The following is a 22,327-nucleotide window of genomic DNA, read 5'->3' as shown; positions in this document are numbered from 1 at the left end:
AACACAAGTGCCACTAACACGAGACCTGCTGACCTCCACAGCCAGCACCTTCTGACCCCTCACCTGCTCTCCCCTCTAACTAAGTCATGTCACCGAGTTATTTTATTTGGGCATGTTTTCCTCTCCCACTAGGTCTAGGATGTCAGGTGCAGGAAGGCAGGAACCGGTCACTCCCTGCCCACCCATCACCTGGAACCAACGACAGACACGCACTGGGTCCTCCCTCGTAGGGGTTGCATAAACGAGTGAGCTCGGGCCGCGTCCCCAAAACAAGGAAGCGGGAGCATGCAGGGACATGCAGTGCCGCATGCACGTACTCGTCGGAAATCTCGATGTTGAGCTTCTGCCGCGTCTGGCTGAGAGTCGTCCGGTAGAGCTTGGTGGCCATCTCGATCAGGTGGTCGCTGCTGAAGAGGAAGTCCCCTTTGCTGGCCGCCTCCGAGCCCTGGGGACAAAGCGGGGCCAGACGGTGAGGAGGGCGGCGCAGGAGGCAGGAGCTCTGGGTGCATCCCTCAAAGTGAACGAATGACAGAGCAGCACTTCCTCCACGCCTCTCTGAGCACGTCCGCGGGGGTCACCTACCCCTCGCTCCCCAAAGCTGGGAAGCAGGCCCACCGGCCCCGCTGCAGACCTGGGCACGGACCCGCGGCGGCTCCCGGTCCCCTGCTTCCACGCGCAGGTCCGAGCACTGCCCTCACCGGGAACGCACTCTCAAAGCGCTGCTTAAACACTCCCCGGTGATTCAGTTAAAGAAATCAGAGCAGGGGAAGGGGGCGGAAGGCCCGGGATCGAGCCCCTCGAATGGTGCGGGAAGGGGCGCTGCGGGCGGCCGGGTCTGGCTGCTGGGGCTCAGCCTTGGGGACGCCTGATTTTCCTCCGCGCGCTTCCTCGACTTCCTTTTCGAACCGTGGATGGTGCAATCGTCGCCGGCCTAAGCTTCTTCCTAACACGCCCTGCTGCGGTGTGGGAGGGGAACCGGGGGCGGATTACTAGGGGCTAGGAGGGTCCTCGGAGGCCCCAGCCAAGATGCCAGGCTGCGGGTGGGTGGGTGGGACGGATCTTGAGCTCTGACCTCACACACTACACCCGTGTCAGGGGAAAAAAAAAAAGATTGGGAAAAGCCAGGGTACGGTTGTAACAGTCCAAGGCCTTCCAAAGGGAGACTTCCGGTCTCTGATGCCATCCTTATCTACAACCTGACTTTGGTGCCATTCTCATCTACAACTCTCCTTAGGACACCATATGAGTATGTGTGGTTAAACCGAGACAGTTTGTCAATAGTCCAGTAATTCCACTAGCAAATTTTATCCTAAGGAAATAAATATGTCTCCAAAAATGAATATGGAAGGAAAGAGATTGTTTATAATGACATGAAAAGTTGGAAACAACCTAAATACCCATCAGTAGTAAGGGACTGGCAAATAAACGAGGGCACGTTCATTCAATGGAATGCTCTCCAGACATTAAAAATGATATGTCTATAATGACCTGAAAAGATGCTTATGCGATATTGTTTTCTTGAAAATCGGGATTCAAACTAGGAACTATAGAATTGCTCCGTTATTGTAAACAACAAACTAGATCCATATGTCTGAGTATGTGTGTATAGAAAGAAGCCAGGAGAATAAATACCAAAATATTTAAAAAAAAAAAAAAAAAAGAAATCAGAGCAGTAACAACCCCAACAGACATCCCCGGGCCGTGGCTCTGCTCAGCTGCACGAGGGACCCACCGGAAGCTTCTGAAAAGCCGGGTGCTGGCGCCCCTCCCAGACCTGACCTGGCTGGACGGGGCTGTGGCCTGGGCAGCAGCGTTGCTGTCACGTGTGGTCGGGGCTCAGAATCCTCGCGGTCTGATTATGCTGCCATCAGGCCCAGAGCCACAGCGGAGCAAACGGGCTGAACTAGGCCTACGGGATTGTCTCAAGGTCAGACGCCGCTAGCGAGGCGCACTACTAGCTACACGCGTGTCGCTAAACGTGAGGACTGTCTGCTGGCACGTTCATTCGGTGACTGTTTGCCAGGTGGCAAGCCCTACGTGAAGCGCTTTACATTTAATCCTAGAACAACACCTATGAAGCAGGTGCCGCTATTCTCCCCATTTTAAAGAGGAGAAGAATGGGGCAGGCACGTGACAGCTACACGGCCTGGCCAGGGTCACTGCAAAGTCAGTGAGGCCGACTCCAGGGGCTCAAGCCAGGAAGGTCCTGGTTAAGCTAAGAGCACAGAACGTAAAACATCTCCAGGTCCAAATACCAGGCAGTTGATTGCAGTCACATTCTTTACTTAAAAACCCCGAGATTAAAGACGAACGAGACATTTACGAGGTCGGCATGTGGATGAAACAACAGGAGGAAGCATCGTTTGAAACCGCTCCATAGTCCCACCCATTTATGCTCAAAACAATGCCTAGCGCAGCGACAGCTACTCGGTGAGACTGTGGCTCAAGCGAACAAGCCACTGAGAGACTCATCTCCTTCAGTTATTGAGAAACCGAGCCTGAGATTCTACCCAGCAGGGAACGTAGCCATAACTTCCCACCAGTAAGGAGAGCATGTGATCTCCAAGCAGCAGGGTCATTCGGGTTTGGATCCCGTTACCTCGACGGCTGAGAGAGCGGACACAGGCAGAAGCCTGCGGTCACGTCGGCGGTGGGCTCCTTACCTCCTTGAGGTGGATGGCGAAGAAGCCATCGTTCTGCGAGCTCATGGACACTTTGGTCACATCCACCAGCGGGACCTCTGACTTGATCTGGCCAGACTTCTGATCGGCAAGGAGGAGGTTGTTGTTTGTTAAGAGGAAGATCCGGGAGGTGCTCTAGACGAAACAAAACAGAACAGGATGCAAACCCGGCGATGGAAAACACCCGCAACGGCCCGTGAGTGTAAGGCATTAGTTATTTTCGGAAATGCGTATTTCATCCCAACACCCCTCAGCAGGCACACCCATGTGAACCGAGAACACAGGAAGCACAGGCAAGACATTTCACACGCGTTTCCTCAGCAGCCATTCATAAACTGCCTCTGAACCTTACAGGCTGGGAGACAGCGCCCCTCACACTCACTCCACCGAGAACGTGAAATGCAAACGTTAACATTCGGAAGATGACAGGGACGGTCCCAGCCGACAAACGCGTCCCCGGGTCTGCGGGGTGAGCCTGTACCTTCCCGTTCGCACGGTTGATTTTGTTGACAACCTCCGCGATGATGATCTTTTCCTCAATGGCGTCTTTGAGTTTCTTGTACTTGGGGTTCTTGTTGATCTCCAGGTAAGCGCCTTGGAATGGCTGGCCAACACTAAAAAGAAAGGAAAAACCAAATCCCTCACGTCGGACCCGGTGTCAGATGGAGGTACTGCCGGACACAGACGACAGTCAGCTGATTCCAAAGAGTGTCTGCCGGCTCCATAAAAAGGAAATTTATTCTATGTTTTATACGTCGTATTTGCATCTGTCCTAAATATACGTTGGAAATAGAGCCTTAAACCTATTTCAAATACACACACACACACACACACACACACACATATATATGTATTTAAATATGTTTTTATTGAATTTTTTTTTAGAGAGAGAGAGAGGAAGGGAAAGGGATAGATAGAAACATCGATGAGAGAGAAACATCATTGCACACCCCCCACTGGAGAACCGGGAATCGAACCAGTGGCCTGTTGGTTCACGGATCAATGCCCAACCACTGAGCAACACTGGCCGGGCACAAATTGAGCAACACTGGCCAGGCATTTGGGAGGCAGGACTTTGAAAAGGAACAATCAAGATAAAAATCACTCACATGAATGACACCCTAGAGCCAAGTGCAGGGCTCACCTGAAGGAAAGGCAGTTCCTCTGATCTGTGACTACCGAGGTCACAGCTGTCCACAAAGGGCTTATGAACGCCTTTAAACAACGTGCAGCAACGGAACAAAGAGCACAAACCATCGCCATCGCCTGACCCAAAGAAAAAGCCCATTTTCTTGCAGAGTAAGAAAACCAATAACCTTCGGGGGGAGAACAGGTCCAGAGCGATAGGTCTTAGAAGAAAACTATAGAAATTCTGGCTCCAAGAGGCAACACATGAAAGAAAAATCAGGCCTCCTCCTACGATGTCCCCCTAAATGGACAGAAGTGGCCACGTAAACACTTGGAACCGGAGCAGTTTTCTTTCAAACAAAGTGCTTCCCACAAGAGGCGTGACCGTGCGCATACGTTAAGACACGATTTCCCTCGAGCCCTGCTGGGGGACACGCTCAGGGCAGCTTCTTCAAGGACGCACAAGCACACCAACAAAAACAAAACAGAAAAACCCTGCCGCTTCATTCTGAGCCGGAAAGTTCTGGCAATTTGCAAATACAACTTTAAACGCTTGTGTTGTGGGTGGAGGATGGGGAAGAAAAATCCGTGTAGGTGGTCAGTTTCACAGCTCCCAGGAGAGGAGAGGCCGACACCCATGGGCCGAGCTTCACACAGTGGAGGGGGGGAGGGTACACCGGGATGGACAAGGCCGACACCATGGGCTGCCCTTCGCGGCGGAGGGAGGGCCAATCATCCCACCCGACTGCCGTGGGTGATACCCGCCCCCCCCAATTTGGCTTGACGTTGTTAACATTTTTGTTGTTGTTCACATTCAAATGTGTTTTTAATAATAAAAAGTGCTAAGAGCCTTTGAACTGGTTTCTCCAAAAATGCATTTTTCTCCCCCAAGTTAAGAGTCATCCACAGGGAATGTTAATTAAGAAGGTTACTCTACATGTTAAAAATATAAAGGAAAACGTTAAATAAAACTAGCTGCTGGAGAAAGCATAGAGACGTGCTCCCGCCTGCGTACGCCGCACACAGCAGGCCTCCTGGCCGGCGTGGGATCGAGACTCCATGTTTGACTTGGAAGAGCACATGAGCCACCAGGCCAGCTCACAAGGAAGCTGTGTCCCTTCAAACACTGAAACCAAATGAGTCTGCCGGCTTCTGTTCTTTTAATCCTCTAAAAGGGAGAGCTTTCCAATGTGTGTGAAGACACAGAGAATACAGATGTACCACATGGAAGACGTGTGAATATATTTAGCGTGTAATGCATTTTCATTTCTAGGCCATTCTTTGGGGGAAACGAAACGCTGCTATAGATTTGGCCTGCAACGGTACAACCTATTTTTCCATAAATACCAGATGAAAAGGAGATAGGAATTCTGGGGGGAAATGATGAACTTGGGGGGGGGCGGGGTGTAAGGATATCTGACGAGCGTCTTTATCAGGGAGAGGAATTCACGTGGCGAACTTGCCCTGGGTATGCCTTCCTTTATTGAGTAGTTCGTGTCTACAACAAAGAAGCCGACCTCGCTGCACGGGCCTCGGAAGTTGTGCCCGGCGGCCAGCACAGGCCAGCGCTCGAGCAGAACTCAGAAAGTGTACACTGGCTCGCTCTTTTCATGGCTCTTAAAAATGAATTCTCCCTGTGATGCACCTGCTTTCCCGAGAAGTGGACCTGGACAGACCTCCCCTTGGCATCGAGGCGATGTGGGGTCTCCTTCCCAGGCAGGAGGAGCCGCCCGCCCCATCCTTACCCCGCAGACCCTGTCCCTCTCCTGTACTCACTGCAGCCCCAACCACTGAGCCAGCCAGCAGGGACAGGGGAGGGAGAGGGAGCAGCAGCCCAGAGGTGAGAAAACAATTCCCTCCCCAACTAGAAATTTAAAAGAACAAATAAAAAATAAAAAAAATGAATTCTGACCTAGCTCATTAAATAAAGGAGGAAGACTGGAATGGCGATGACAGTAAATGGCCAACAGAAACTGGGCTAGACTCTGAAAATTACGGAAAGTAACAGGGATTTACAGTGCAAATTTATCTTGGAAGCCTATACAATTTTCATTTCAAAAAGTGACTTCTAATTATTATTATTTTTAAAATATGTTTTTATTAGTTTCAGAGAGGAAGGGCGGAGAGAGAAACATCGATTGTCTGCCTCCTGCACGCCCCCTGTTGGGGATTGAGCCTGCATCTAGGGCCTGTGCCCTGAGCTGGAGTCAAACCATGACCTCCTGGTTCATAGGCTGACGCTCAAACACTGAGCCACGGCAGCCGGATGTGACTTCTAATTATTCAGTGAAGTGTTCGAGCTAATGCCAATGGAAAAGAGGCAAGAAACAGCCATTGCTCCGAAGTGTTTGTTATTTATACCCACCTGCTCATAAAATAACGCAGAGAATTAAAAATCTCTCATGCATCTCTGAAATCTCTACTAGAAAGGACCTGCAAATACTTGAGAAGTTTCTAAAATGCTGACGTCCACGAGTTAGCACAGCCACCATACCTCGACGGGTACAAAGCCTTCTTGTCTTTGAAGAGTTCACTGGCTTCTAGCTTCTCCTCGTAGATGAGCTTCTGCTGGTCTGTGAACTGGTCCCTGTACTTTTTACACTGCGAGGCATGAAAAAGAGGAAACGCGAGACATCACTTACACCAACAGGCCACCACTCACTCTTACACGGAGTAAGTCGATGTAACAGCGGCGAGAATAGACGTGGATGAACTACGCGTGTACAAGCCTCACGGCGTTGTTCCTTTGTCGGGTTCACTGCTCACAGTGCCGGCTTGGGACACTCCTCCCAAACACAGAAGCGTCCTGCAGGCCGGCCTCGCTGCTCACATCTGCTCACTACAGTCCCCAGGCCGCCACCCTCTTAGAGACTCGCAGTAAGAAAACCATCGTGTAAACCCGTAGTTTACAGGATTCACCCGCATCGTGCGAATTTGTTCACATGTTATTATTTCTTTCTCCCATAGTATCATTCCTTCAGAGAGGATGAAAACAAACAAAAATCTGAACCGTTTTAGAGAAAGTGGAATCTGAACGGGAAAGACCACACAGCCACGCACACCCCTTCCCTGGACAAGAGGAGACCAAGGGGCACGCCTGCTGCTCCAGGACTTCTCACAGAAGCCACGCGTGGTCCCCGGCGCAAAAATACCCCCGTCCTCAAACAGTTCCCTCCCGGCCAGAGGCAAAGGCGGCAGACAGTCACTTCCACAGGACTCTTCGCAAACACACAGAATACGCGGTGAGAAGCCTCCCAAAAAGAAGGTGCTCTTTACCCTCCACAGGTGGAAGATCCTCTTCAGCTCCTTGTGCGTGGAATCCAAGAACAGGTAGGGCCTGGACGGCCAGTTCTTGTCTATTGGCGACAAGGAGGGCATCTTGCTTTTCATTTCCAGGAAGTATTTTTGCACCTGCGTTGGGTTTGACAGGAAATGCCAGAGGAGTGAAATATCAGAAAAGTCCCTGTTTTTCATAAATCAGAATGAAACAGAGCAGCCTCCGCTGGGACTGGGCCAGTCTCAGGCCCGAAAATAAGAATATAACGTGAAGTCTCCACTCCAGTCCCTGTGCTGCCTGCGGGAAGCTGGGCTCCACCCAACGGTTCGGACGAAAGAAGAAAACGGACACTCGTCCCAAGATGAACAGCAACACTGACTCCAGTGAACACCGGAGAGCTGTGCTAGTCACGTGGCTCTCTCTACTTAAACTGTAAGCAATTCAAATAAAACAAAGTAAACGAGCCAGCTCATCAGTCACAGGGGACACGTCAGGTGCTCCAGAGCCCCGTGTGGCCATGCGGCCGGTGGCTGTCCCCTGGCACCGCCGACATAAGCCATCCGCATCCTTCCACAGGCCCAGTGGACGGCGCTGCCCGCCAGTCCTCCAGCGGGGCCGGCGGGAGGTGTCAGGCCATTGTTCCGAGTTAACCCTCCAGCACTCGTGAGCTCGGCGCTGTGATCCCCCCAGAACGAGCCGAGGCCCCGGAGTGAGGAGTCGCTCACCTCGCACCCGTGAGAGGCGGCGCCAGCGGCCCGGAGCTCGCCCTGCTCACGGCGCTCACCTCCGACGGTACAGGGACTCCGGGCCCATCTGGTCGGCGGGGCCCTACCACAGCCTTCTCTCCTGCACCCCGCTCCCCACTGCTCGCTGGCCAGCCTGGCCCCGAGGCAGCTCAGGGCAGGACCTTAGTATCCCCCAAATTCCCTGCTGAAACCCTACTCCCCAACAGGAAGGCAGCAGGGACGGGGGGGCGGGGGCCTCTGGAGGTAATGGAGTTTAGAGGCCACGAGGCTGGAGCTCCCGTGATGGGACCGGTGCCCTGATCAGAGGAGACGGGAGGGTTATGGCAGCGGCTTCCCTCTCTCCTCCCCGCTGCCATCGCCACAGCCTCCAGGTCTGCAAGAAACAGATGCTCATCGTTGCAGCCGCCCGGTCTGCAGTGCTGTGGTTAGAGCGGCCTGAACTAAGACACCCGACTTTCTCGAGCTCATGTTCCCCCACACTAGGTTCTCCCCGTCAAATAAAAAAGTTTTATTTAAAAAATGACATCCTATTAACTACATGTGGGCCCCGGATAGCTCTTCCTGGGACAGTTCTGCTGGATGCGAGGGGAGAGGGTGAGAGCCACCCCGCTCAGCCTGACAGCAAGGGTGAAGCGTGGCAAGGGAGTCGCCTATGACAGTCGGTGCTGTTAACGAGCTGACCCACGGACGCCAAGGAGCCCCAGGCAGACGCAGACTTACAATTCTCTGAATCGTGAACTCGTAGATTTTCTTCCCGGCGTTGGCTCTGAAGAACTTCCTGTACTCCCGGCGCACCTGAGGGAGAAGCAGACGCGGGGTCAGCAGGGGCCCGGCCGCCACAGAGGCCCTGCACGTCCACTAAACACGACAGCAGGTGCCTCTCGGACGGAGCGAGACAGCTGGCGCACACCGGCCCGAGCATCAGGCCAGAGGAAGAGAAATGCAGACATGCCCGGTGGCAGTGCCCGACGTTTCGCTATTTTAAATCCTTTTAACTAGTTTTTCAGAAACCTGATGGTTTGATGAGAAACATTTTACAGGCGTAGCGGCCAACGCGTCACAGATCAAAGCACGCTGCGGGAAAAGATAACGGAAGGCGATCTTCATTTCGAATTGTTCTTCCAAGGGGAAAAAAGGCCTAAAGAACTACACTGCCGTTCCCAAAAGCCTTGCATAGGAAGATGGAAATGGAATGGCACTAAAAATAATAGAATTAGATTTGAACTGGCATTGTCTTCCCTCTCACTGCATCGATTTTTCTCTCACCCCCACTCCTACTGACCTTCCTACAGAATACTGCCGTGCACTTAAGACATCACATGACGGCCCTCTTTCCTCCTTGCTGCCCTGCTGTATTTTCGCTGTATGCTAACGTCTAACAAAAGCCCTGTGCCAGGTGTTTGCTGAATGCATGAACAATACAGTTAAATTTTGAAACCGAGGGGAAAATACTTAAAATATTTATTATCGTTTAGTTATAAATGTCTAGAGGTTTTCTCAAGATTTTGCGGAGCTCAGAGTCTCCTTTGCCTACGTGCATCCTCACCTGAAGTAGGAAGCACCACTTTGAAATACATTAGACTCTACCTTCTGGGCCTTTAAATACAGTTCCTCATGCTGTGACCCAACCATACAATTATTTTCGTTGCTACTTCATAACTGTCATGTTGCTATTGTTATGAATTGTAATGTAAATATCTGATATGCAGGATGGTCCTAGGCGACCCCTGTGAAAGGGTCGTTCAATCGCCAAAGGGGTCGCGACCCACAGGTTGAGAACCGCTGCATTAGAGGCCTCGTTGGCATGTAAAGTCCTCTTATTTGTCAAAATCTGTACCATCAGCGGAATCCCTTGGTTCCTATGCTGAGCAACCAGAGTGCTGGTCACTTCGAGAAAGCTCCGCCCAGCAGCTCTCAGAGCAGGGGAGGTGGGGGAAGGGCACTGGAGCCCGACCCCACCCCCGGCTGGGCGGGCACTGCAGACCTGGGCCAGCTCTGAGCTCAGCTGCTGAAATTCTGTCTCACGCATTAAAAAAACACGTCATCCCCCTATGGATGACATAAAACAGAACTTCATAACAAAGAGTCTTAAATAAGATAGGCTGCATCGGCATTACTTTAAAGCTAGCACTTAAAGCAGCACACCACAGCCCTCGCCGGTCTGGCTCAGTGGTTGGAGCACCAGCCACCGGACCCAAGGATCGTGGGTTCGACTCCCAGTCAAGGGCACGTACCTCGTACCTCAGTTGCAGGGTCCCAGCCCCGGTCGGAGCGCGTGCGGGAGGCAACCCATCGATTTGTCTCTCTCACGTTGATTTTTTTTTCTCTCTCTCTCTCTTCCTCCTCCCTCCCACTCTCTCTAGAAATATCCTTGGGTGAGGATTAAAAATAATAATAAAAGGAAATAAAAATACGTATCACAATAAGATCAGAAAATATTAGTGTACAGCTTCGTTTCCAAAAAGAAACACAATTAGGCAAGTTGGACCGCCAGAGCCGGTGCAGACCTGTGAGCAAGCGCACCCGCCTTTCCTGGGGTTAGTGAGTGCGAGGCCCCGGAGCCCGCCCTGGACAGAGAGGAGGGGGAGGAAGTACCTTCAGTCCAAGCCAGTAAGCCCAAATGACAGCGACCGCATGCTTGCGCCTAGCCTCCTCCTTCAAGCGTTTCAACTCCCTCCGAGCCTGGAACGTTTTAGACAGTAAATAAGAGAGACAGCCCGAGGCAGACAGCAACGACCAGGAGACACCACCACAGAGGGCCGCGCAGGAGCGAGGAGTCAGGTGGCAGAGGGGCCCTGCACGGTCATGTCGGCGTCAGGCTGGTGCGCCCCGGTATTTTTGGGGTGTGGAGACTGTCCCAGGGGAGGGCAGTCTGCGTGGCCCCTCACTTCCATCCTTTGCCTTTTCCCCCGGTTCTCCCTCCCTCCTCACAGCCTTGAGCTCTGAGTGGCTCCTAAGAATTCTAGTAGCCTTGCCTTTGCTGCCGGCACAGGGGCTGAGGGGGAGCCCGCGTTCACGCGTTCAGACGTGTAAAAAGGCAACCATTTAAAACGGGAGGAATAAAGGTTGTTTCTCCCCAAGTTCAACCAGAAACACGAAACTCAGAATTCCTTCCAGTTAGAAAACTGCAAGTAGCGTAATTTCAAGATGTAATCTTAGCAAAGGCCCCAAACAGGGAAATGTACTGAGATAAAAAGTGGAACCATCTGTAGGTTTAAAAAGCCACCTTAGGGCAGCGTCTGTCGGAGGCGTGTGGTTTTAAAGGGCAGGATAGCCAGGCGCTAGCTTCAAACTGCGCGGCGGGGCAGGCTGGGACACGCGCTCACGGTCTCCGTGCCCCTCTGCCGCTGCCAGGACTCTGTCCTCCTGTTCGCTAAAGGGACTCGTCTGGCCCCAGCCGGTGTGGCTCAGTGGTTGAGCATCGGCCTGCGGACTGAAGGGTCCCGGGTTCGATTCCAGTCAGGGCACATGCCCAGGTTGCAGGCTCGGTCCCCAGCAGGGAGGCGTGCAGGAGGCAACCAATCACTGATTCTCTCTCTTCACTGATGTTTCTCTCTCTCTCTCCCTCTCCTTTCCTCTCTGAAATCAATGAAAAAATATTTTTTTAAAAAAGATAAAGGGACTAGTGTGTTCTTCACCGATTGCCAAGGGAAAACACACAGGAACAGCTTTGGTGAGGTTGGGGCAAAGTCAGACCGTTCTGGGCAAACGTCCTCTCTTCTCGCTTTTCTCCCACGATGGGCCTACGACGCTGAGGAGGTGACTTACAGACCCAGGACTATGCTGCTGCGTGGTCCACAGTTTTAGCAGGGACGACCTCTGATTTCCTGAGCAACAAAATCATCTAAAGCCTCGGCCCCCTGGGGCACGTGAAACGTTCACAGCGCCCAGGACGCTGCCTGGGGATCAGCCAGGGCCTCCAGAGGCCTCTGTTTCGGAAAACGAACGGCTGATGCGGAAATTCCTGGGATTCTTCCATGGCCATCCCGGCTGGCTGTGTGTGGACGTGGCTTCCCGTTAAATCACAGATGGCAATTCTTTGCACATGGAATATTTGGCTTAGAATCATCAATGGCTGCCTTGCCACAGGGAGCCGAAAACATCGTTTCATTCGCAGAGGACTATGTTCTAAGGCATGCGTTAAAGGGGTTTCTGCCGTCCACACGTGGTGGCAGCAGACCCACGGAGGCCCCAATCCGAGCGTTCTCCACATGCCCCTCGCCCCCCGGGGGATCCCTCCAGAGAGCGGCCAGTACGTGGCAGGGCAGGGGGGGAGGGGGAAAGGAAAAACTAACATGCAAGCTATTTGAGAGTTTTAATGAAACAGCAACTACCCTAGCACCTCATTAGTAAGCATGGTCTTGTCTGCCTATCTGCGCATGCGGCAGCTGCCCCGGCACTGAGGCCGCCTCCGGCTCCGGGCCATTCACGCCAGCCGTGAGGACGGGCACCGCGTGCGTGCGCCGTGCCAACTGCAGTCACTCATCCCGACAGGCGAGCGCTACGGGCTGATGACTGCCCATCCGGGGCGGGGACGAGAGGCGCGCCAGTACCTTCGATCCAAGCCAGAAAGCCCAAATCACTGCAATAGCGTGTTTATTCCTAGCCTCCTCCTTCAGCCGGCTCAGCTCCCTCCGCGCCTGGAAGCGTGTGAGAAGGAGTGACAGAGAGCGTGAGGCGGGAAAGGTGACTGCGACAGAGGAGGACAGACACCGGTCACCGCCACCCGGTAAACACGAGCGCGCGTGCCACCACCCGCACCGAACGAGCGTCAGAGAGCGCGAGAGGCATGCGTGCTCAGGAGCTTAGCCGGACGGTCCTGTCCCGGGAGAGGGCCCCTCGCTCTGACGCCCCGAGCCCTGAGCCCCGAGCCCCGAGCCCCGAGCCCCGCCGGCCGGGCGGGCGGGCCGGCCCACCTGCGTCCCGTGCCAGTACGCCGCGATGGTGGTGGCGGCCTCCTCGCAGCGCTTCTGGTGCTTCAGCTCCCGCAGGATTTTTCGGGCCTAAGGGGCAGAATCAGCCAGAGGAACACAACGTTAGCCAACAACGGAAGCCACAGGGACTTGAGAATTACCCGGAGAGACAGTCATAATACCCTTCTCAGGCGAGGAACCAACTGCTCAAAGAAAAGGGAAAGGTCACCAGGCGGTGGCTCAGTGGTTGAGCGTCGACCTGTGAACCTAGAGGTCACAGTTCAATTCCCTGTCAGGGCACATGCCCGGGTTGTGGGTTTGATCCCCAGTAGAGGGTGTGCAGGAGGCAGCCAATCAATGATTCTCATTATTGATGCTTCTCTTTCCCTCTCCCTTCCTGTCTGAAATCAATGATACATCTAATACACACACACACACACACACACACACACACTAGAGATTCAGTGCACAGATTTGTGCACGGGGGGGCAGGGAGGGGGGCCCTCAGCCTGGCCTGCGCCCTCTCACAATCCGGGACCCCTCGGGGATGTCCAACTGCCAGTTTAGGCCTGATCCCCTCAACCGGCAGTCGGACATCCCCCGAGGGATGTAGCAGTGTGCCAAGTGGCAGGTGGCCAGGGAGGAGCCCGAGCTCGTGCTCATCCCGGCCTGCTGCGCCTGCCGCCGCCGCTCAGTAGCGCTGCTGCTCGGTAGCGCTGCCACGGAGTCAGGAGAGGCTCCCGCCACCACCGCTGCACTCACCAGCCATGAGCTCGGCTTCTGGCTGAGCAGCGCTCCCCTGTGGGAGCACACTGACCACCAGGGGGCAGCTCCTGCATTGAGCATCTGCCCCCTGGTGATCAGTGCATGTCATAGCGACTGGTCGTTCCGGTTGTTCAGTTGTAAAGGTCGCTTGGACTTTTATATATATACTAGAGGCCTGATGCACGAAGATCATGCAAGAATGGGCCTGCCTTCCCCTGGCTGCCGGCACCACCTTCGCTCTGGCCTGAGCCGCCTTTCCGCCTTCCCACACTGCCCAAAGGCCAGGAGGGGCTGGGGCGGTGCAGAACGCCTGTGTTATGGGGACGACGCAAGCCTCCCGCCCCAGCCCCAGCCACTCAGCACCTGTGTATGCAAATTAACCCGCCATCTTTGTTGGATTAATTTGCATACTCACTCCTAATTGGCTGGTGGGTGTCGCAAAGGTACGGTCAATATGCACCTTTCTCTTTTATTAGTGTAGATAGATATATAAAATATGTACTGTGTGTGTGTGTGTATATAGGGAATGTTGCTAATTAGCCCAAAAGGGACGATGAGAAGTCGTAAGTGAAAACACATCCAACCCGACAGTGCAGCGCCACTGAGACTGGGACTGCTGCCTCCCACACCCCGAATGGGACAGGGAAAACCTGGCCACAGCAAGACATCAGCTAAAAGGATGAGGTCTCACAATGAGGTTGCAGGATCTCCAATCATCCACCCAATCCATCCAATCGCTTTCAGTACTGTCGTCGGAGGATAGAACTCTAGCTTTAGTCTTAATTCAAGAAATGTTTAAAGATTTGCTAATATGAAATTCTCACGTCCATCACACTTCTCTCCAGCAGTTGCTGGAAACTGATCTGGTGGAGGCAGGAGGCCTGGCTGGAGGTGGGCTCTGCATCTTGCCCCTGATGTCGCTGGACGGAGACCCCACCCAGGACTCAGTAATGAGGCCAAAGACGCATCCGCAGGTGGCGGCCACACTTAGGCTACATGCTTGGATTTGGTCTCTGGCATTTGCTGTGGGAGGACTACGCAGCCCTGAGGCTATTCATGGGCCCAGACGAAGGTCAACGGGTGCCATAGACCCCTGGCAGAGGGACGTATGTTCTTTATAAAAAAATTCTTTATTGTTGAAAGTATTATAGTCCTAGCCAGTTTGGCTCAGTGGATAGAGAGTCGGCCTGCGGACTGAAGGGTCCCGAGTTCGATTCTGGTCAAGGGCACATGGCCGGGTTGCAGGCTCGATCCCTAGTAGGGGCCGTTCAGGAGGCAGCCGATCTGTGATTCTCTCTCATCATTGGTGTTTCTATCTTTCTCCCTCTCCCTTCCTCTCTGAAATCAATAAAAATATCTTTTAAAAAAAGGAAGTATTACATATGCCCCCTTTCCCCCACTGACCTCTCCTAGCCTGCCCCCGCGTACGTATTGTGTGTGTCCATTGGTTATGCCCAGGTGCGTCCGGGGCCTCTGCTCTGAAGGGGTTCCAGGCATGAGGACAACCTTGAAGCAGCGGCTCCGGGTTTAGCCCAACCCACACAACCTCCGACAGGACAGGGTCAGCACGGGCCTCGAGTGCCTGTGACCCAGAGCGGGGTCAGCAAGGCTTCCTGCAGGAGGCCCGCTGGCGAGGATGCTTGGCTTTGCAGGTCACGTGTCCTTGTCACAACTCATCAGCTCCCGCGGCAGCGCGAAGGCAGCCCCAGGCAGGAGGTAGACGGAGTGGGCGTGGTTGCGCAGCACGAAGCTTTATGTGTGCGAACTCTGTAGTTCACATGCCTCATTTATATGAAATTCGCATTTCATACCTTCTTTGTCTTTTAACAATGCTTTAAAAATATAGAAACCGTCCTTCGCTTCCAGGCTGTGCAATAACAAAAGTTAGGCCACCCGTGGCCGGTGGGCCGTAGTTTGCTGACCTCCAGACCAAGGAGGTGGCGCACTGTGACCCACTCTCCCCACTAGAATGGCCAGAGCTCAGGATCCCGGACCATCCATTACAGGGCAGCGGGAAGATGACGGCCAGGAAGTCAGAGGAGGTGCGGGGCCGGGAGAGCGAGGTCTGGGGGGAGGCACAGGTGTGGACCACCTGGGACAGCCTGGACTACACACCGCCTCCCTCACAAGCGAGAGGATGTCGAGCTCACGCACGGAATTAGTTCAAGGACTTCCTGCTCCGAGAACAAAGCTCTGGAAAAGAAAGCCGGTTCGGAGGAAGCGGCCCAGACGCGGTCACCGGGCCCCCGCTGGCCGATGTTTATCCTCCCGCCCGGCTGTTCGGGGCTCGGGCAGCAGGCAGGAGGGGCCCCCTGCAGGGACCCGAGAGCCCCAAGTAGAGAAGGCGCATTCCTTTAACTCACCTTCCAGCCCCGGATGTAAGACTGGATCACCAGAGCCGAGCGCTTTGTCTGCTGGTACCGCTTCCGTTGCTGCAGGAGGAAGGGGAGATGTGAGCTCACACAGGGCCGGGCAGAAGCAGGTGTGCAGCCCTGCGTGCGCGGAACGGCGCCTTCCCCTGTTATTGTTTATTGTATCATTTATTCGTATTACGACGGGGAAAGAGTATGTCGCTCTTGGTGCAACTGCCTCTTGATCACCCATGTTCCTCCCGGAAACCAACATGTAAGGAAACCGGAACACCCAACAACCCCAAACCAGGACACGCACCCTCGCTGTGCCGCACTCCCCAGGTGGGGAGTTCCCAGCAGCATCCACTCGAGACCCCCCGCCAGCAGGAAGGGCCGAATGTCTGAGGACTAAAGAAGTCCAACCCTTTAGCCAAACCCCCAATTCTAGGAAAATGTGGCCTCGGCTTTCTGGGATTAAAGCCATTTTCGGCGCTGCTACAATAAATGGAGAAGAACCAATTATTTCAAAAAAGCTGACTCTACCACTGTCCAGGGGTTAAAGGACACAGTCTCGTTCGGTCCACGACCACATTCAAGAGGGAGACGTCCCACTGTATCTACCCCAGGGGGAGGCGGTGCGATACCCGGAACGTGAGCTCTGACTGGAGACGCCCTGCATTCCACCCCCATCGCAGCCACTCGGCAGCTGGGGGGCTGTGGGCACGTTCGTTCCCTAGCGGTTCCTGCCTTCACTTCGTTTTCTCGTCTTTAAAAAGCAACCAAAGCCCTAGCCGGTGTGGCTCCATGGATAGAGCATCAGCCTGCTGACCGAAGGGTCCCAGTTCGATTCCAGTCAAGCGCACGTTCCTGGGTTGCAGGCTCCTCCCCGGCCTGGGCCCTGGTTGGGGCTCGTGCAGGAGGCAACCCATCTATGTGTCTCTCTCACACTGTTTTTCTCTCTGTCTTTCCCCCCCTCTTCCATTCTCCCTAGAAATCAATGGAAAAATATCCTCGGGTGAGGATTAAAAAAAATTAAAAAAATAAATCTAAAGGAAGCACAGGGGCATGCGTCTCCTGGGCTTGCTGGGAGAGGCAGGCATGTGACCAGGGCAGGCACAGACAGCACGTGAGGCGTATCGGCAGTGAGCCCGGCGGGGGGCGGCGGCGGCGCGGCACTCACGGCGAATCTCCGGAACCAGGCGGCGACCACGATCTGGCTCCTGCGCATCAGCAGGAAGTGCGTGCGGCACTTCCACCCGCGGTAGATCTTCTGGATGAGCGTGGCCAGGTCCTCCAGCCGCTGCTTCCGCAGGTCCTCCAGCTTGAAGAGCTGAGGAGGAAGGAGAGATGGAGAGATGGGTCATCACTCATCCAGCACACACTCGTGGCACCCCGGACCGATGTGCTCGGGAGGTCAGCGGGCCCGCTGGTGGAGGCCACCCACTGAGAGAAAACAGGGATGACTGTCTCCGTTACAGAGACCACGGGCCACAGCCCACGGGAAAACGATTGTGGCGATTCACGCAGCATCCGCCAATTAGATTCTGGTGGCTCAGCACTTCCGACGAATCAGAGGAGGGCTGAGCTCAGCTCGGGTCTGCCTGCACGCCACCCTGAGGGTACGTTTATCCATCAAAGAAAGGAGCTGGCAACGTTTCTCGTAAACAACTGCAACCCTTTCCAAATTCTCCGAATTTCCAAATCGCCAATCAACTGTTACACTGACTGCGCTTCATCCCAGTCTACTCATTGTCAATAAAAAGACTCCCTTAGAGCCGTACCAAGTAGAATTTCAAATGTTCTTTTTAACTTAAAAAAATTTCGAGTGCCTTCATGGACTTCTAAATAATAGGGTTGTCGCCCTAGCTGGTTTGGCTCAGCGGAGAGAGGGTCGGCCTGCGGACTCAAGGGTCCTAGGTTCGATTCTGGTCAAGGGCATGTACCTGGGTTGCGGGCACATCCCCAGTAGGGGGGCGTGCAAGAGGCAGCTGAATCGATGTTTCTCTCTCATCGATGTTTCTAACTCGCTATCCCTCTCCCTCTCCCTTCCTCTCTGTAAAAAAATCAATAAAATATATTTTTTAAAAAATAAATAATAGGGTTGTCTTTCCTTAAATTATGAAATAATGCAGATATTACAAATGCAGACTGAGTTGATCACCAATTCCTATGAATTAGCCAGGTTTTGTTGTTGCATGAACAGGTTCTTTATGATTTCTCTCTTGGACAGCCTATCCCCGTGGTCAGCAAACCGTGGCTCGCGAGCCACGTGCGGCTCTTTGGCCCCTTGAGCGTGGCTCTTTCGCAAAATAGCACGTGCGGGCGCGCACGTACAGTGCGATTGAAACTTCGTGGCCCATGCGCAGAAGTCGGTAGTTTGTGGAAGAGCCGGTATTTTGTGGAAGAGCCACACTCAAGGGGCCAAAGAGCCCCATGTGGCTCACGAGCCGCGGTTTGCCGACCACTGGCCTATCCGATCAAAGACATGGATGTCTCATCAGGAACACACAGGCTCTGCCATGACCCCTCACGTGCCCATCCTCTTGGGCATTCGAGATAAAACGAGAATGGGGCGTTCTGGGCAGCATCTCGGGTCACGTCCCCAAGTGAAACAGACTTTGAGGACCCGTCTATGTGATCAGGACGTACGTTCAGAGTGGAAAGGTTTCGACTGCATACCGTTCTCGGGTTCCGGATGAATATCTTCGATCGACCGAAGGAATATTCTTCCACAGGAATCTCCAATTCATTAAACAGGACCTCCACACCAGCCCTAGAAAACAATAAAAACAGTGAGTGTTCTGAGTCACAGAAACAGTTTATCTGATCTGAAATCATGCTATCAGATCCCCAGTGGCACCAAACCGTAGTTTCATTCCCAAGTAGTACAATCGCTCTTTCAGGGAGTACCCTTCTATCGAAGAATCAAGACGGAGCTCCACAAATTAAACCAAGTCCAGGAGATGCTGACAGAGCAAATTTGGGTTCAGAACTCCATATTCCAAGAAAATGAGGTACGATGGCCAAGGTCTCGATTTCATTCGCAGAAGCAACACCTGTATCCAATATACCCACAGCGATGGACCCACCAGGCCAGGAGGGTGTGTGAGAGGCGCAGATCTATTTTTAACTCACTCGTTGAGTCTTAAGAACATTTTAAACATCGAGTCTGCCCATCGGGGTGTGGACAAAGCCTGAGAGGGAGTCCTAAGTGCCAGGCGACGGGCTGCATGGGACCTGGGCCTCACAGGGCGGGAGCAAGGCCTGGACATGGCTGACCTCTGTCCTGGACCCCGGCTTCTACATCAGTCTTTACAACTAAACACCCACAACCTGGGGGCCGAGCACCAGGCAGCGGTCAGACACCTGGCCTGTGTGTCATGGTGCACACTGACCGTGACATCCGGAGGTCAGTCCTGAGAACGGAACCAGCACCAGGACCCACGTTACTCAGGTGTTCGGTTACCCATCGGAGACCACACCCTGCGCCTGGAGCTTATCTTCCCGGGATGCGGGGGAGTGTCTGATGCTGCCAGGGTGCCCGTGAGAGGCCAGGCCCAGGGCCGTGCACCGGTGACACCAGCACAGAGAAAGGACAGCCCTCAGGACAGTCCCCACGTCCTGCCGAGGCCGCGGAGCAGGCACGCGGCTTCCTGGAGTGGTCGCGAGTTTCGACCTCCGAACCAGGAGGTCACAGGTGGATTCCCAGTCAGGGCACACGCGGGTTGTGGGCTCGATCCCCAGTAGGGGGTATGCAGGAGGCAGCCAATTGATGATTCTCTCTCATCAGTGATGTTTCTCTCTCTCCCCCTCCCTTCCTCTCTGAAATCAATAAAATATATAGAAAACAGCAAAAGAAAAGGGGTGACTTCACTGACTGGTAAAAGCAGAAGGAAGGTCGCTCACAGGCAAGGCCTGACTTTGCTTTGGCAGCGACCCCCTCCCCCCCACCTCCACCACCAGCACATGGAGGGCGCTGGGGGCTGCCCCAGGGAGTGGCCTGCCGTGGCCCAGGCTCCGTCTGAGACTAGATGGGCGAGTGCCAGGCAGGGCCGGGGAGGCGTACCTACATTTTATTATGTATACGCCTCTGAAGGTAGCCTCTGCTCTCCCACAGCCTCCCATCTAGCTCTGCCAGCAGAGACACCGACACCTTGGACTCTAGCTGCTCCCAAGGGGTGCAGACCTGGGTAAAAAGTGGGACCCTCACCCCCACCCCCCGACTCTCTCTGGGGTTAATGCTCCCCACTCTGGGGGGCGGGGCTGAGAGCAGTGATCCAACATGCCCGTCCAACTGTACCCTTCCACGATTCTACACAAACGCACCGATCGATTATGGACCCTCCTGACTTACGCACTTTAACGCCCTACCGACAGGCAAGTGGCCAATGTGGATCTGTAAGCCCTGTTTGGACCTTAAAGAAAACTGAGACTTCTATCATTAATTACAGATCAGCACAGAATGATCCCGGACGAGGAGGGGACGAAGCAGAGATCCCATCCAGTGTTTCATACACTGGTTCTGCCCGGGAGCAGGTGAATCACACGGGTGACCCGCGTGCTCTCAGACTGCGTTACTAAGCACGGCCAGCGAACGCTCACCTCGCCGGCCCCCTCCAGTGAGGCCACGTCTGCTTGCACAGCATCTTGTACCGCTCCAGGCACGGCTCGTAGGCCTGCCTGAAGGCGTAGCCGGCCCTGCGCACGCGCACGTTCTCCAGAAGGCCCAGGTAGCGGATCTGGTGGCACACCAGGGCCTCGCTGAAGATGTGAGCTGCTTTCTTGTCATTGGGTTTGATGCACCTGAAAGGGAACCGAGACGTTAAGCGCTGTCTCCAGGGATATCATCCGTCTGGGTTTCACAAGGGCAGAGACCATTACCTATCACTCCTGGGAAACCTGGTCATTTCTTCTGAAATTATTTCACATCATTTTCCAAAGGCCTAAAAATTAAGACGCTACCTACACAGCAATAAAAAAAAATAAATCCTGCCCCGGCTGGTTTTGCTCAGTGGATAGATTGTCGGCCTACGGACTGAAGGGTCCCGGGTTCGATTCCCAGTCAGGGCACATGCCCGGGTTGCAGGCTCGATCCCCAGTAGTGGGGTGCAGGAGGCAGCCGATCAGTGATTCTCTCTCATCATGGATGTGTCTGTCTCTCTCTCCCTCTCCCACAATAACCTGATGAGTCCCACTGCCCTTCCGCCGAGTGAAAGAAGTCTGACATAGAGGACACATTTCATGCTTCCCTTTACGTGACGCTCAGCAGAACTTCCGGCTAGAAATCAGTCCTGCTGCCACCTCTGGGGAGGGATGAGAGGGGAGGGACAGGGAAGGGCACAGGGACCTTCTGGGTAATGGAAATGTTTTGTCTCTTGGTCTGAATCGGTCACACAGGTGTACACATATGTGAAACCTCAACACGCTGTACAATAAACACTCATGTGCTTGGCCATATTTTATTATGTATACATCTCAATGAAAAGATTAAAAACACAGTGTCATGCCCGGCCGGTGTGGCTCAGTGGTTGAGTATCGACCCCTGAACCAAGAGGTCACGGGTTCGATTCCCGGCCAGCGAACATGCCCGGTTTGGGGGCTCGATCCCCAGTACAGGGTCTGCAGTAGGCAGCCGATCAATGTCCCCATCTCTCTATCCCACTCCCTTCCTCTCTCTCTCTAAATATCAATAAAAACATATTTAAAAGAAAGCAACACGTTGTCTCTATGTCCTTGTACTTCCTTCCTTTTTAATAGGGCACCAGAAGATGACAGCTACGCATTTAAAAGAAAAAATCAGAAAAGAAGCTAATCATAAGGTTCCTGGTTATCTTCTTATGAAACCAGGATTTTTCTAATTAATACGTTCTAACCCGACTGCAATCAAACCAGGGGATTTTGCCTGCTTATATGTTGCTAAGATAATATTAGGTAAACAAGCCAAACACAAAAACGTTCCTCACTCCGTCTCCTGGCAACTGGATTTTCAGGCTATAGAAGGCGCGTGGGTGTGCGTGTGCGGATGGAACCTGACCTGACGCTCACACCTAGTATCTCGCTCCCCAGATGCACAGAGAGCGACGCTGCCTCTCGCCGTCTTCCCGGAACCGGAGACCCAAGATGCCCGAGACGCAGAGAGAAGAGCCCAGAGGCCTTCTCCGAGTTCCTGCTCTGAGGAAATCCTGGCGGTTTAGAAATAACTGCTCTCCCCGGCCTGTCAGCCTCACAGAGAGAAGGAGGCACATATTCCGAAACCCAGAGTCTCACTGAGGCCCCCTCGCTCCAACGCTCCGAGTTAATATAAAACAAGCCCAAAATGATCCAGTTTTTATGCAGAACCCTTACAAAAATTTACATATTGTTCATCTTATTAAAACTAAGACACAAACCCTATTCAATATATTTAAATAACTTACTAAAAAAAATACAGAATGCTGAGACCCGCCTGAGCCAACAACCCAATTTC

General features: G+C 53.5%; 1 protein-coding gene across 3 annotated transcripts in view; it reads right to left on the bottom strand.

The window, feature by feature from the left end:
- The window catches only part of LOC102425287 (unconventional myosin-Ib), a 59,771-nt gene that overhangs the window by 3,293 nt on the left and 34,151 nt on the right, over positions 1-22,327 (bottom strand). The window contains exons 14-26 of one of the 3 annotated variants that reach the window (XM_006082357.2): positions 20,464-20,664; positions 18,541-18,634; positions 17,042-17,191; positions 15,874-15,942; positions 12,749-12,835; positions 12,386-12,472; positions 10,428-10,514; positions 8,553-8,627; positions 7,086-7,220; positions 6,304-6,410; positions 3,163-3,295; positions 2,664-2,816; positions 318-445 (exon numbers count right to left, since the gene is read on the bottom strand). In XM_006082357.2, coding sequence (XP_006082419.2) covers positions 318-445; positions 2,664-2,816; positions 3,163-3,295; positions 6,304-6,410; positions 7,086-7,220; positions 8,553-8,627; positions 10,428-10,514; positions 12,386-12,472; positions 12,749-12,835; positions 15,874-15,942; positions 17,042-17,191; positions 18,541-18,634; positions 20,464-20,664 — 1,506 coding nt within the window. The remainder of the gene's footprint in view (positions 1-317; positions 446-2,663; positions 2,817-3,162; positions 3,296-6,303; positions 6,411-7,085; positions 7,221-8,552; positions 8,628-10,427; positions 10,515-12,385; positions 12,473-12,748; positions 12,836-15,873; positions 15,943-17,041; positions 17,192-18,540; positions 18,635-20,463; positions 20,665-22,327) is intronic. The other 2 variants (XM_023759703.1, XM_023759710.1) reach the window with 2 other exon arrangements.

The sequence above is a fragment of the Myotis lucifugus genome, unplaced genomic scaffold (genome assembly GCF_000147115.1).
Source record: "Myotis lucifugus unplaced genomic scaffold, Myoluc2.0 scaffold_3, whole genome shotgun sequence".
Classification (NCBI taxonomy): Eukaryota; Metazoa; Chordata; class Mammalia; order Chiroptera; family Vespertilionidae; genus Myotis; species Myotis lucifugus.
The sequence above is the reverse complement of the archived record's forward strand: the minus strand, read 5'-3'. Positions and strand labels throughout refer to the sequence as shown.